Raw genomic sequence first — 13,772 nt, forward strand, 5'->3', positions numbered from 1 at the left:
TGGACACTATTTGTACCTCATATTTGTGAATTATGGTAAAGATAATGGTTCTTTTGTTTTTCATTTATTATTTGCACATGAGTTCACATTGATTATATGAATTTATATTGGGTTAAATCCTTATATCTATGTATAATAATTAACAAAATGTTATTGGGAGTCGTCGTCGTTACTTTATTAAGTCTTTCATTTTTAAATCTCAGTAGAATTATAATTAAATAAAGTATTGAAGTATAATTCAGCTTTTTTGTTGTAATTAGTTAAGTTTCCTTTAATAGCTAGTTAGTTGGTAAGTTAGTTAGGATGAAAATCTATAAATAGTAAGTTTTGTGTATTGAGTTAGAGATGAATTGTAAGAAGAATTCTATTGATCTTTAATACAATCTTGAAGCATATTCATTGAATCATTATTCTATCTTCTTCTCCTCTCTAAACTTAATTTCCATTCTTCTCTCTTTTCACTCTCATCACTTTGCATTTTCTTTCTTTCTTTCTTACTGCTGAAGCATATGCACTTGGTGTGCATACTGCTTTGTTGAAGAACAAAATCTAACAGTGGTATCAAGAGCTTATTGGTGAAGGTTGATTCTGTGTGAATCAAAGAAGGGACCTGTGTATGTGCACTCGAGAACAAGAAAGGAAGGAAGGGACAAAAGAAAAAAAGAAGGAGTTGGAAGATGGCAAACAACAGTGGTTTCTCTATGACACTTCCCATCTTAGATAGCAAGAACTATGATAGATGGAGGAATCATATGAAAGCTATATTTGGATTCCAAGAAGTGCTTGAGATAGTGCAGAAAGGCTATCAAGAAATTGGAGATGGTGCAACTGAAGCTCAAAGAGCAATGTAAAATGAAGCAAAGAAAAAGGATTGCAAGACTCTATTCCTAATTTACCAAGGTGTTGATGCAGCAAACTATGAGAAAATAAATGGAGCTGAGACTGCAAAACAAGCTTGGGAGATCTTGGAGAAGAGCTATGAAGGTGTTGACAAAACCAGGAAGGTGAAATTGTAGAACCTTCGAAGGCAATATGAGGTCTTATAGATGAAAGAAAGTGATTCAGTTGCTGCCTACATGACCAAGATTCTAACACTTTCAAACCAGATGAGGTCATGTGGCAAAGCAATGAAGGAGAAGTCAATAGTGGAAAAGGTGTTAAGGATCCTCACTTGTAAGTATAATCACATAGTAGTTGCAATTGAGGAGTCCAATAACCTAGAAGAATTAAAGATTGAGGAGTTGCATGCCTCACTGCAGGCTCATGAATTAGGCTAAAAGGAAGGAGTTCAAGTAGAGGCAGTGATCAAGCTTTGATGTCAAGACATACTAAGAATAATTATGAGAATTGGAACCAGAAAACTAAAGACAAAGGTCAGAACAGTAGATGGAGAGCCAATGAATCTGAATCATCAAGAAAATTTGATCACAAGGGTGCAAGAAGTGGTGACATTGAGCAAGGAAAACATTCTCACAGAAATTCTGATGGCAAAAAGAAATTAGATAAGAAAAAGCTACAATGTTACAATTGTAGGAACTATGGCCACTTTGCATCAGAGTGTAAATTCAACAAGTGGAAAAGTTCAAGAGAAGATGAGGCAAGCCTTGCAAAAGAAGAAAGCACAAACATTTCTGATGAAGAACATTGCTTGCTGATGGCTACTACTGTGACTGAGCAAGGAAGTAGAGATTGCAATGAGTTCTGGTACCTTGACATTGGATGCTCAAACCATATGACTGGTAGGAGAGAATGGTTTGCACAACTTGATGAATCAGTGAAGAGCAAAGTGAAATTTGCAGACCATAGTGCCATTTCTGCAAAAGGAGTTGGAAGAATCTTGATTCAAAGATTGGATGGAAAAAGTGCATCAATTTCAAATGTTCTCTATGTACAAAAAATGAAGAACAACCTATTGAGTCTTGGTCATCTCTTGGAGAAGGGATACAAGGTGATCATGCAAGATGGTGAACTGATCTTGTATGATAAAACAGAACAGAAGGTCTTGAAAGCACCTCTCTCATCAAACAGAACATTCAAGATCAAGATTCAAGTGGATGGGCAAACAAGTCTCAATGTAGAGATAGATCAAGTCTCAATGCCCATAATTAGAGATAGATCAAGATAGAGCAAACAAGTCTCATCAAACCATTTTTTTTTTCATATGCTAAATACAGAAAAGCAATGATAGTGTGTGTCTAAGTAAATGACCATGCATGCAATTAGCAATTAATGAAGTAATAGGTGGTGTCATTAATGAAGATGATCCTTGTTCGACTTTCGTTATTCAATCAACACGGTATAATTTTCTCTCTAATTATGGGCTTCTTCATTTCTAACCACAATTTATTAATCATTTTTCTCTCGGGTTCCTTTCTCTTCAAATCCACTATATAGTGTGACTCTATTCCCTCAACGTTATAGAAACACCAAGTGTATTATATTCCCCCTATTACCGCAAGTTTCAGAGAAAAATGTACATATATCTAGCCATCTTTTTTCTTCTGGCTCTTGTCCTGTGATTCTTTTTAATTATATATACGAGATGCTTGTTCTGATTACTCCCATTCAATTTATCTTAATATCACTGAATTTATTCCTTTCATGTCATGTTTACAACTTTTATAATTTATATATTATCGAGTGATGAGTAATCTCATCACATAAACGTTTTATTAAACAAATATAAAGTTTGTGCTTTTAAAATACTGAATACACAGTTATTTTCATATTAAAGTTCTTATTTGGAATCTTTAACGAGTGGACCAACTTTATGTGTTTATTTGGCAACATTTTTAGGTAGATTTATAAATTAATAGTCTTGGGAGATTTTTTTAATATGTCTAGCCTATAAGTTTTAACTTGATATATAAATTGAAGTAAGCTTATAAGTTAGACTTAAAAGCTCCATTACTTTATTTTGTACTTATCAAATTATTAGTCATAATTTATACAATTTAAGTCGGCTGAATTATCATATTATCAATTGGCTAGATTATCAATAATTCATAAGTTATATGCCAATCATGGTTAATCAACTAATTTTATCATACATTTCAAATTCAACAGGCTAAACAAGCAGGCCCGAATTTTTTATGCATTCACTTGACTTTTCAACCTTTAAGCTTATTTTTCATTGTTCCTCTAGCTTTTCAACCCTTTATGTCAAATATAACTGAGTCATTAATGGGGAGGATCCTAATTCCATTTTAATGTGTCCATTTCAAGTTTGTTAATTAAAAACAGATCACTAACATTTTGTTCTAGTGAGATTTGGTTGGGTACAAGGGGAAGACTTGTTCTAAAATTTATGCCGCATGTGTTGTCCCATTTCTGTGTGCCAAAATATTTAATTCAATCATTTTTAATTTCCTTTGTACAAGACAAATTAAAGGGAAGGTAATTAGCCCACTATAATATCTTAAGCCTTGCATACATAATGTTACTTGTAATCATTGGGATAATCACCTCTCTCTTAAACTAGTTTGTGAGGTGTGGAGTTAATTTAAACTTAATTATTCTAGTTGAACACGCCTGATATATACAAGTTTCAAGTCCCACAATATTTTTTGTTGATGGGTAAACATATAATATAAATTGTATATATTATATAAGGAACCTATAATTAAGACCTTGAAGACGTGATGAGGACTAATTGGGTGTTTTCCTATCTCTTCTCCTTTTAAATTCTTTTGACTTATTTGCTTTATATTAATTATTTTATTTATAATTTCAATGTCTTTAAAATTGTATTTTATTAGTAAAACTTTTGGGGTATATTTCAAGAAAATAAAGAATCAATTAATTTTAAAATTGATTATATAAATTTCATTTGTAGGAAATAAAGAAGAGAATCAATTGGATAAAGATAAGGTTCTTAGCTCTAGGAAGGTTCAAGTAGACAAGCTGGTCAAGAATTTGGTCGCTGGTCGCAGCCTTTTCCATCATAGTAATACTTACGCTAATTTTTTTTAATAATATATATATTGCTGCCACGTGCAAAATGTGCGTGTTATTTTTCCCTATCATCATGTTCACACCACGCCAAAAATAATAATTATCTAAATTTTAGATTTATATATAATTATTATATTATTCAAAATAATTTATTTATATTTTTTTAAAGAGAATAGTAACTACTGATTAACTATAAATATGGATAATTTAGTAATAGTGTGAGGTATATACATTTTGTTTTCCTTTTCTTCTATTTTATAATCTACGAAATGAATATTTTATTCTATAGGTTTAGCTTTTCTTTTGTACATATTTTATTTTATAGAAAAAATATACATACACAGTTGATCCAACTTAATCTAAAAGGGAAAGTGATGAAAAATATTCATTATAATTGTAAATCAGACAAGGACATTAGACTAATACTTATTATGGAATTTATGGCTATGGAATATTGCTTTGGTAAATGTTTAATTTTTTCACCTAATTTTGCCTTCATTTTGTAAGTGAAAGTAATTCAAATTAGGAATGACTAGTAAGTAACTATTACAACACCCACCAGAATAAGATAAGTATAAAACCACAATCCCACTATTTAATAATAATGACTGAACAAATGTGTTTTTTCAAATAATGAAATATTTTTACTTATTTGAAGATAAAACCACAATCCCACTATGTAATATTTTTACTAATTTGAAGATAAGGTGAGACAACGAAAATAATGAAATTTTACATGTTGTCCAAAAATGTGTATCATTATATGTACCATTTTATTTTTATTAGTCAAAAAATATAAAGTTAATATGTATTTAGTTTTTATTTTAGTTTTCCAACTAACGAGAAATAAGAGGCACGTGAAGTTATATAAATTTAAGGAGAGAAGAGGTGGCTCTAAAAATGACATAGTTTTTGTTGAGGGAACTAATGTAATTTTTAAAATATTTAAAGATAAAATTGGAAATTGATTTATCAAAATTTAGTTTCATTTTATAAACGCTACAAATTTCTTTTTTAAAAGTTGCAAGCCTTACTCGATTTTTGTTTGCTAAATAACTTTAGTAGCATATTTTTACACATTTGAGCTAATATTTTTACACATTCAAGCAGCTTTAAATAGGATTATGTTAAATATAGAAAACAAATAAATTCTTGTTTGGATTGGATTTTGTTAACAAAAACAGATAAGAATGAAAATATTAAATGGAATAACCAATGGGTAGGAAGAAAGTAAAGGTTTTTGTGTGTGCAGTGACACATAAAAGAGAGAGAAAAAGGTTAAAAGAAAAAAAGAAATAAATGACAGTAATGAAATGCATTGGAGTGAGTGAGCTAGATGAGTCAAAGTCTATAACACGCTTTGAACTTGGACCAATTCTAACATTTGCATTTCCTGAAAGGACTATTTGTTATGTCTCATTTTATGTTTCAAGTTAATTAGATATTGACATGTAGATAAAATAAAAATTTTAAAAGTAAAAAAATATAGAATGAATCATTTTAACTTAGAACATAAAGTGAGACACGATTTGGAACATATGATCTCTATCCCCACTTTCACCGTTAACATTGAAGTTGCAGTAACCACACCCCACTTGGTCCACCCCTCTCTATCCACGCTACATGCATCCCCCCACTTTCCAAGCAACCCTCTTCTCCTTTCATATATAAAACTCACTCTCTCCCTTATCTCCTAACACAACAAACAACATCAACAACAACAACATAAGCAAAGGTTTCACTCTTTCTCTCTCTTCTCTTCTATTATTGTTGAGGAAATAGTTAAGAAGGAAGTAAATAAAACATGTCTGTGTTGAAAGACGAACCTAATTTGAACCCGATTGTGATCCGTGAGGTTTGGGCTTCAAACCTTCAATCTGAATTCAACCTCATCCGTGACGTCATCGACCGTTATCCATTCATTTCAATGGATACGGAATTCCCCGGCGTTATTTTCCGTCCACCGCTTGGATCTTCCTTCAGCCACCTTCACCCCTCCGATCACTATAGCTTACTCAAGTCCAACGTTGATTCCCTCAACCTCATCCAGGTCGGTCTCACTCTCTCCGACGCCGACGGTAATCTACCGGATCTCGGCACCGCCGCGAACCGCTTCATATGGGAGTTCAACTTCCGTGACTTTGATGTAGCGCGTGACCCCCACGCTCCTGACTCGATCGACCTTCTTCGCCGCCAGGGGATTGACTTCTGCCGTAACGTCGACGACGGCGTTGACTCGGCGGAGTTCGCGGAGCTGATGATGTCGTCGGGGCTTGTGTGCAACGATGAGGTGAGTTGGGTAACGTTTCACAGCGCGTATGATTTCGCGTACTTGATGAAGGTTTTAACTCGACGCGCTTTGCCGAGTGGGTTGAAGGAGTTTCTGAAAATGATGAAGGTGTTTTTCGGAAACAACATATATGACATTAAACACATGACGCGGTTTTGTGAGAATACATTGTATGGCGGTTTGGACCGGGTTGCGAAAACGCTCAATGTGAACCGGGCGGTTGGAAAGTCTCATCAAGCCGGCTCTGATAGCTTGTTGACGTGGCATTCATTTCAGAAAATGAGGGACATGTATTTTCTTAACGATGGGGCCCAGAAACATGCTGGGGTATTGTTTGGATTAGAAGTATCTCTTATGTAAAGTGAAAATGGAAAACAATTATAAATAAAATATTTAGTCATTATTTTATTGATTAATTTAACTTCCAATATCAATGTAGGTTATGATGCATTTGCAATTTGAATTAAGTATTATTCTGTCCCTTTTCCTTCTCTTTTAATTGTATAAAGAAATTGGAACATTGAAATTTGGAAAACTTCCATAGAGACGTTTGAACATCAGCCATAAAAAATAGATTACTATTTTGAGAACATTATTTGAAAATGTTAAAGATTGGGTTTTTAAGCCCTTGAAGGGTTATGAGGTAGAGTGTAATATCTAGTTAGATAATACACATAATACACTGACCACGGTCACTGAAAATGGTGATGTTTGTATACTCCTCTACTAAGCTTCAAATGTTCCATTCTAAACCCCATACCAATATACCATTCTTAGTATTGATTCAAGTATTATATGTTTGATTTCTCTTTATGTTGGCCCACATACCTGTAGAGTTTCTAGCTTCCACGCAAGTATTATATGTTTGATTTCTCTTTATGTTAGCCCACATACCTGTAGAGTTTCTAGCTTCCACGCAAAATAAACATAAATCTCTTTACTAAGGTGTTATAATCGGTATTGTAACCAACAAAGTGTTGGTCAAGTAGTATAAGATTCTACTAGATCTTTAGAATGACTAAAATGTTAATATTCCGACTCCTGGAAACGACATCAAGGGCAACCATGCATCCCAGATACATTTAGTACAATAAAAATTAGTTTATTTTAAAGATGTAGTTAATTAGAACTTAATTGCATAATCTAATCAAATACTATTTCATTTAAATTTTTTCTCCTTTCTATCAAGTCGTTTGCTTAACATAAATTATGCAGCACTTTGCTGAGAATAATTAGCATTTTTGGCAGAAAGTAATGTACTAAATTCCAAATTCCAACTCAGATGCGGGCCCGTATTTTAACTGAGCATGATTGCAACTTGCAAGTTGGTATTTCTTAGTGATAAAAACTGTGACACCATATGAAAAAGTATAGCATACTGCCATACACTACCGCACTAAATTTGCGGGTGGAAACTATGGGCTTGCGCCTGTTGTTTCATTTCAGAATCTCATTGTTGATTTTTCTTTCTTCTCTTTTTGGAAAAAGTTAACAAAATCTGTTAGTTTCATCAAATATCAACGTGTGTTGTCACATTGGGTATGGGCCTCCCAGTTTTGGAGCTTATTTGTGGTTGCATCTCACAATTTCACCAAAAGGGTGTCATAAAACACAACCTAAATTAAGGTATTATTAAGTGCATTGACTTGATTTTCTATTGAAAGGAGAAAGGTTATATTCATATCATTGGCATGAGTTGGTCTTTAAATTAGAGATTTAGATTTATGAGTTTGTTGGGACATCTTTATCCATGAGTTACAACATTCCTCTATAACCTAAGTGAAAGAAGCATAGAAGTGAGTTTGACACCACACCTTGACCCAAAACCTTAAGACATTGGTTTATGAGTCTATTCACTTATATGATCTTTAACTCATACATTTCTGCTCAATGTGAGAATTCTTCATTCACACTTGACCCAAAATCTTAAGGCATTAGGTCTATTGTTGAGATGTATGAAATATGTTATTATATGAAGTCTCACATTGCCTAGAATAAGAATAGAGTAGAGTATCAATATTATATATTGGACTCAGGTCCCTTGTTATAATGTGCACCAAATGTAATAACCAAATAGAAACACCTCATGGGCAGATGAGTCCATGAATGTGCTAAGGTTTGTAATCCTTATCCTCTAATAAAATCTTGGTAGCCGCTCAACGCTCCTGGGGACGTAAGCACAATTGGTTGAACTTCGTTAACAAATTCTCTTATTTCTACTCTTCTATTTATTCTATGCCTTTATTTGATTATTTGTGGCCAATGTTGCATAACGATTGCTTCCGTTACACCAACAAATCGACTACGGATTAATGACAATATTAATATATTATATGTTTGGAATAGACGAAACTCTCACTAATTGCATAAACAACTTTTATATCTAAAAATTATTTGATTATTTATTTATAACGGAAATACTTATTTTTTATTTTTGCGCCTAACAAGATTCTATCTTACTTTTAGCACTTGATAAAGAGCTTTTCAAAAAAGACCAACATTTTATTTTTTGTTATGCAAAAAAAAACTTCATAATTCTTTTTTCATGAGTAATAAAGAATGAAAGACTAAATAATTCAAGGGTAAACAAGATTTTATTATATAAATAGGAAAATAGAGGAGACAATGCTTACTTATAGTCTCTCATCCATATCTCAAGAGGGTGGAGTAACATCCATATGTCTTCTATCACATCTCAAGGACATAAAACATGACATTGATTATGTTTATTCTTCAAATCTTTAAAGACTTTTATTATTAAATTTATAATTATCCACCAACCCACTTCTAAGAGATTGAAGTGTTAGCCTTATATTGACTACCCCACCTCAACTTGAAAGAGTGAAAAATATGACTTTCTATCCCTACAACCCTCTTAATATTTATTGCACTTTATATAATGATAAAAATATTTATTATTATTTATATTAAAAATAAATTTAATTAATTAAAATAACAAAATCAAATAAATAAAAATAAAATGTATACTAGTATTTAACAGATCTTGTGACTAGGCTTGAATGAACATCATGAAAAATGGTGAAAAATGAAAGAGAGATGCAACACAATTTTTGTTGTTGTATATTTCCAACCAGAGGTTATAAGGTGTATTTATAGTTGAACCCGACGACTTAGTGATAGGAAATATATCAATTTTAATTGCTAACCCGTAATATTGTTATCTCATATTTCAAAAATCTAATAATAACTGGTAACCTTCTTATCTCTAATTGAAAAAACATATTTACCCTCAAATATGTATTATTTATTATTTTTTGAATAACCAATAATGATTCCTTATCTGATTTAATTTATTTAAAATATCCTATAATAAATATTACCACATACAATTTATTTATTTTATTTTTTATTTCGTTTTTATTTATTTTTTAAGAAACTTTTGCAACAAAAAAAATTGATCTCTGTTTATTTATTTTCGATCAAACTACTTTATGTCTCCTTCTTGTCCCAATTTTCCTTAACTCACCTTCATTTGGATCACAATGAATTCACTTCTGAATTCTCAAGTTTCATACTTGAGTGCCATAACTTGACACACCTTGCCCTCACTTAGAATCATTTCAATGGGACAATACTATAATCCATGTATACCAACCTAGGAAAAATCAAAGAGTTCTATCTATACAATGATACATTCTATGCTCCCATTCCTATATAGAGAGATTGGAAACCTGAAGAAAATGACAAAGTTATATCCCTTTATGAAAACCAATTCTCTGGTCCGATACATGGCTGAAAAAATTAGATTGCTATTAATTTTCTTTTATTAAGATGATCGCATGAAATTGCTCATAGCATGTGCTTTTGTATTCTTTAACTGTACACATTCCTTCGGAAGAAGTAAACTAAAAGATATATGTTGTTGAACTTTATGTTGTTCAACTACTACCAAGTTTTGCGGTGATTGTCACTTGTTCAATAATTTGTTGAAGAAAGTCAAATCTTGTTGCATTTGGTGCCATATTCCATAGTTGGATAGGATGATTTGATAAAAAAATATAGTTTATCATTTTAATTATCGAATATTTAATTCAAGAAGAAGAGTAACACATGGTCAAGGCACAGCAATAGGGACAATAGATGAAAAATTATTCTTTTTTTTTTTAAATTTCAGGTTACAAAATAGCAAGATCATATTTTATAGGTTAATGCCAAGAAAATGATTCCACCAAAAGAATGCATGCTTCTTGCAAAATGTATTGTGGTCCAAGTTCTCATCTGATTTGGTGACGGAGAAGGTATCTTTTGTTCCAAAAGAGTATTACCACTTCATATATTATATATTATTTGTTATTGGTTAAAAAATATTTAAAATTTTAATTTAAATATATTTTTCAATCGATCACAATTAATGACAAGGTATATGATACAATAGATATGCTCGAGGGTTGATATCCAATAAAAGTCAAATTTAATGTCATTTAAAGAGTTGATTAATCTCTTTAAAAACGTCATGTTGCCTTTTATGGAGAATAAAAGGTTAATCAGTGCTGAAAATTTATTCCAAAGATCATGACATACTATTAAACTGCTTTTGACTATAAGTTGGTACTAAAGATGCATATAAATAAATAAATTGTACCTACAACTTAAACTCAAGAGTCAAGATATGGCTTCCCAAACCCCCCTGTATAACAATTAAACTCATGTTCATATATTGAAGAATTTCGTATCTTCAAAATCTAGTAGCAATTAGGATGAAAACAAATAAAACACCATTACCTTATCCTTAAGAGTAAAGCTATATCATTTTTAAAAAATAAGCTTATAAGTCCTGATGGTTATAAAAACTGACATGTCACTTTTTAAATTTTTTTTATAAGCAAATATAATAGAAATGGACACAAAAGGTGTCAACCCAATTACAACTTACAAAGAAGATCAATACAAGTATAAGAGTAAATACACTATTGGGCAAAAGTGTACAACTTAGATCCTATATTTTTTAATTTGGTTAGGAAATTTTTTAAGTTAGCACCTATCCTTCATCATACTTAAACCATACAAATTTCAAAGAATCTATGGTGTGAAACAGGACCATAAACAAATAACCTTCACTTCCTCTCTAAATATCAACCAAGCCATTTTCTTTTGGTTCAAAATTTTACAGCCAAGCCAATATATATAGCCACAACACACAAGGTACCGAATATCATCTTCATCCCTAATGTATGTGCCTAAAATGTGTCCCTTACAAGGTTAAAACCTCTAGATTTTCCCAAATATAATAACAACAACAACAATTGAAAACTATTACAACCAATGAAATCTCATATCTCAAGCCTCAAATTTGAAAACTTTGACCAACCGAGTGTTGGTTCAAGTGGTACATGTTTGATCCCTTAAGCAATGTATCGGGTTTGAGTCTTGGGAAGGAAAAAAAAAATACCCGCTGGAAGAGTTGTCTCACATACTTGTGGAGGTTCCCGGCTCGGACATGATTGCCTCCAATGCGTTTTTTTTGAAACCTTTGAACTTACTCTAACTTCTTCCAACCCCACGTACATAATGCATAGATGAATGAATGAGACATGATGATAACTTGATAGGACCAAGTTGAAACCGTGAAGCTTCTTCCACACACATATTCAATGCCTTCACATGGCCACACACATGATTTAAATTGTAAACAATTGGGTGCCATAACTGTATTAGAAGTCTCCATATACAATTTTATATGCAACGCCATAAACACAAGATGATTACAATGTTGATTGTAAACGCAAATTATAACCAAAACCATGATTGGGGCTAACCTAGCATTATCAACAACATTCACCGACTATTTCCATTAATGATGCGGTTCTTGCAAGATGATTCCCCACCACTACCATCAAGCTTCTTAGGGAAATACTCTTCACAAATCTCAATGAAAACTTGAACGATGGCATGGTGGTGGCACGGCGCATTCAGCTGAAGAAAGCACTGAAGAAGCTCTTGAAGATCATTTTCTGAATAGATCTCTTTCTCAACTATCATTTGAAGCATTGAATACCTAAAATCACTGTACGGATCATCCGAATCCTTCTCAATTGCAATGCTACCAATTAGTTTAGGGCATGGTTTCGACATACTTTGATCCTTGATGGGTTTGTCATGAATCTTATGATCATGATGAGTAGTGTCGGCTTCAGAGATAGTGGTGGAAGTGATATCTTCATCACGGTCTCCGCCGCCGGAAGTGGTGGCAGATGAGGAAGTGAGTCTGCTAGGGTTTGTGTTTTGGTAAATGGAAATTTTAGGTTTTGCAATGGGCTCATGTACTTGTGAGGGCTTTGTTTTGCCGCAGCCACAACTTCCATTTGGAGTGAGTAGGGTTTTCATAACCCTTCTCTTGTTTGAAGACATAATACTAATGATATTTAAACCTAGGATAGGAATCAAAGAAATAGAACAATATGGTTTTAGTTTTTCAAAGATAGATAAATATATGAGAATTAAGGTACATAGATATAAGTTGTTGGAAGCAGAGACAAAAGAGGAAGAAAGTGAAAGCAATGTGAAATGAAGAGAGAGGTGGGGCTGTGGATAGGAGCTTCTTTCGGAAGTGTTTGGTGAGAGTAGTGATTCAGTTTTATGATGAAGGGGTAGAACTATAGAAGACATTTTGATTTTGCATTGGAGTATATAAGAGGCTATGTATTTTTATGATTAATCTTTTAAGTTTACTTTATAGAATAAATAAGCAACTTAAAACTTTTAGAATTTTATCTTACTTTATTAAATATATCACATTTTCAATATAGGTTTTATTTTATTGGGTTTTTTTAACCAATATTATTTTGTTCAATTTTTTTAGTAGTCATGGTCCCAAAAGTTGGTTTAATTAGTTAAGATGTGAGAAATGAAATGTGAGAGTCTAACTAGTAATGCTTTTATTCCCTCCCTTCCCACCTTAGGAAAATTAGCTAGAAAATATGTTTGCCTTAGCTTTCTGTATATGAGAGAAAAATTAATTTATCAATCTACTATCTTATTAAGAATGCAATGGGCCGGTATTATTATCAGAGTGGATATCTTCAAATCTTGACACTTGTATTTTTTTGGGTAAAACTGTAATAGCAACTTTTTTTTCTTAGAAAAAACATTAAAAGTTTTTCTGATATATAACATAATTTCACTAACATGTACATCTTTTTAAATTGCATTCAATGCTTAACCGTCAACAAAGTCATTTGAGATTGCAATTTAGTATTTTTTTTATTCATTCACTAGCAGTGTACACGTGCACTTGCACGGGTCGCTTCTTTGTTTATGCATAATGCAAATATAATATACATATATTTTATAATATCAATAAATCATGTATTGAAACATTATATTTCTCATTCATATAGGTGCAATATTAACATTGATTTTTGAGTGTATATGTAGAATATTAACAATTATAAATGCATTTGTATAAGCATTTATTTGTTGAAAGTGTGATTATAGAAAATATTTGATTCTTAAATAACTCAATAAATAAAATTCAAATTGTATTGGATAATATCTCACCTCTATATTC

At 32.0% G+C, this 13,772-nt stretch overlaps 3 protein-coding genes across 3 annotated transcripts; 2 read left to right on the plus strand and 1 right to left on the minus strand.

Annotated features, from left to right (window-relative positions):
- LOC109350594 lies at positions 1,316-2,125 on the plus strand. The gene has a single exon (XM_019591817.1). The coding sequence runs from the start codon at positions 1,316-1,318 to the stop codon at positions 2,123-2,125; it is 810 nt and encodes a 269-aa protein (XP_019447362.1).
- LOC109350841 (probable CCR4-associated factor 1 homolog 9) lies at positions 5,690-6,660 on the plus strand. Its single transcript, XM_019592150.1, has 2 exons — positions 5,690-5,708; positions 5,746-6,660. Exon 2 carries the CDS (start codon positions 5,759-5,761, stop codon positions 6,602-6,604), a length of 846 nt encoding a protein of 281 aa, XP_019447695.1. The 5' UTR covers positions 5,690-5,708; positions 5,746-5,758; the 3' UTR covers positions 6,605-6,660.
- LOC109350845 lies at positions 11,338-12,895 on the minus strand. The gene is made up of 2 exons (XM_019592154.1): positions 11,734-12,895; positions 11,338-11,562 (listed from the first exon to the last, which is right to left on the minus strand). Exon 1 carries the CDS (start codon positions 12,869-12,871, stop codon positions 12,041-12,043), a length of 831 nt encoding a protein of 276 aa, XP_019447699.1. The 5' UTR covers positions 12,872-12,895; the 3' UTR covers positions 11,338-11,562; positions 11,734-12,040.

This window comes from Lupinus angustifolius, chromosome LG06 (genome assembly GCF_001865875.1).
Source record: "Lupinus angustifolius cultivar Tanjil chromosome LG06, LupAngTanjil_v1.0, whole genome shotgun sequence".
NCBI lineage: Eukaryota > Viridiplantae > Streptophyta > Magnoliopsida > Fabales > Fabaceae > Lupinus > Lupinus angustifolius.

Bases quoted from the DNA above. Each gene is read 5' to 3' on its own strand.
- LOC109350845 (XM_019592154.1), bottom strand. From the start codon at position 12,871: ATGTCTTCTATAGTTCTACCCCTTCATCATAAAACTGAATCACTACTC.
- LOC109350594 (XM_019591817.1), top strand. From the start codon at position 1,316: ATGTCAAGACATACTAAGAATAATTATGAGAATTGGAACCAGAAAACT.
- LOC109350841 (XM_019592150.1), top strand. From the start codon at position 5,759: ATGTCTGTGTTGAAAGACGAACCTAATTTGAACCCGATTGTGATCCGT.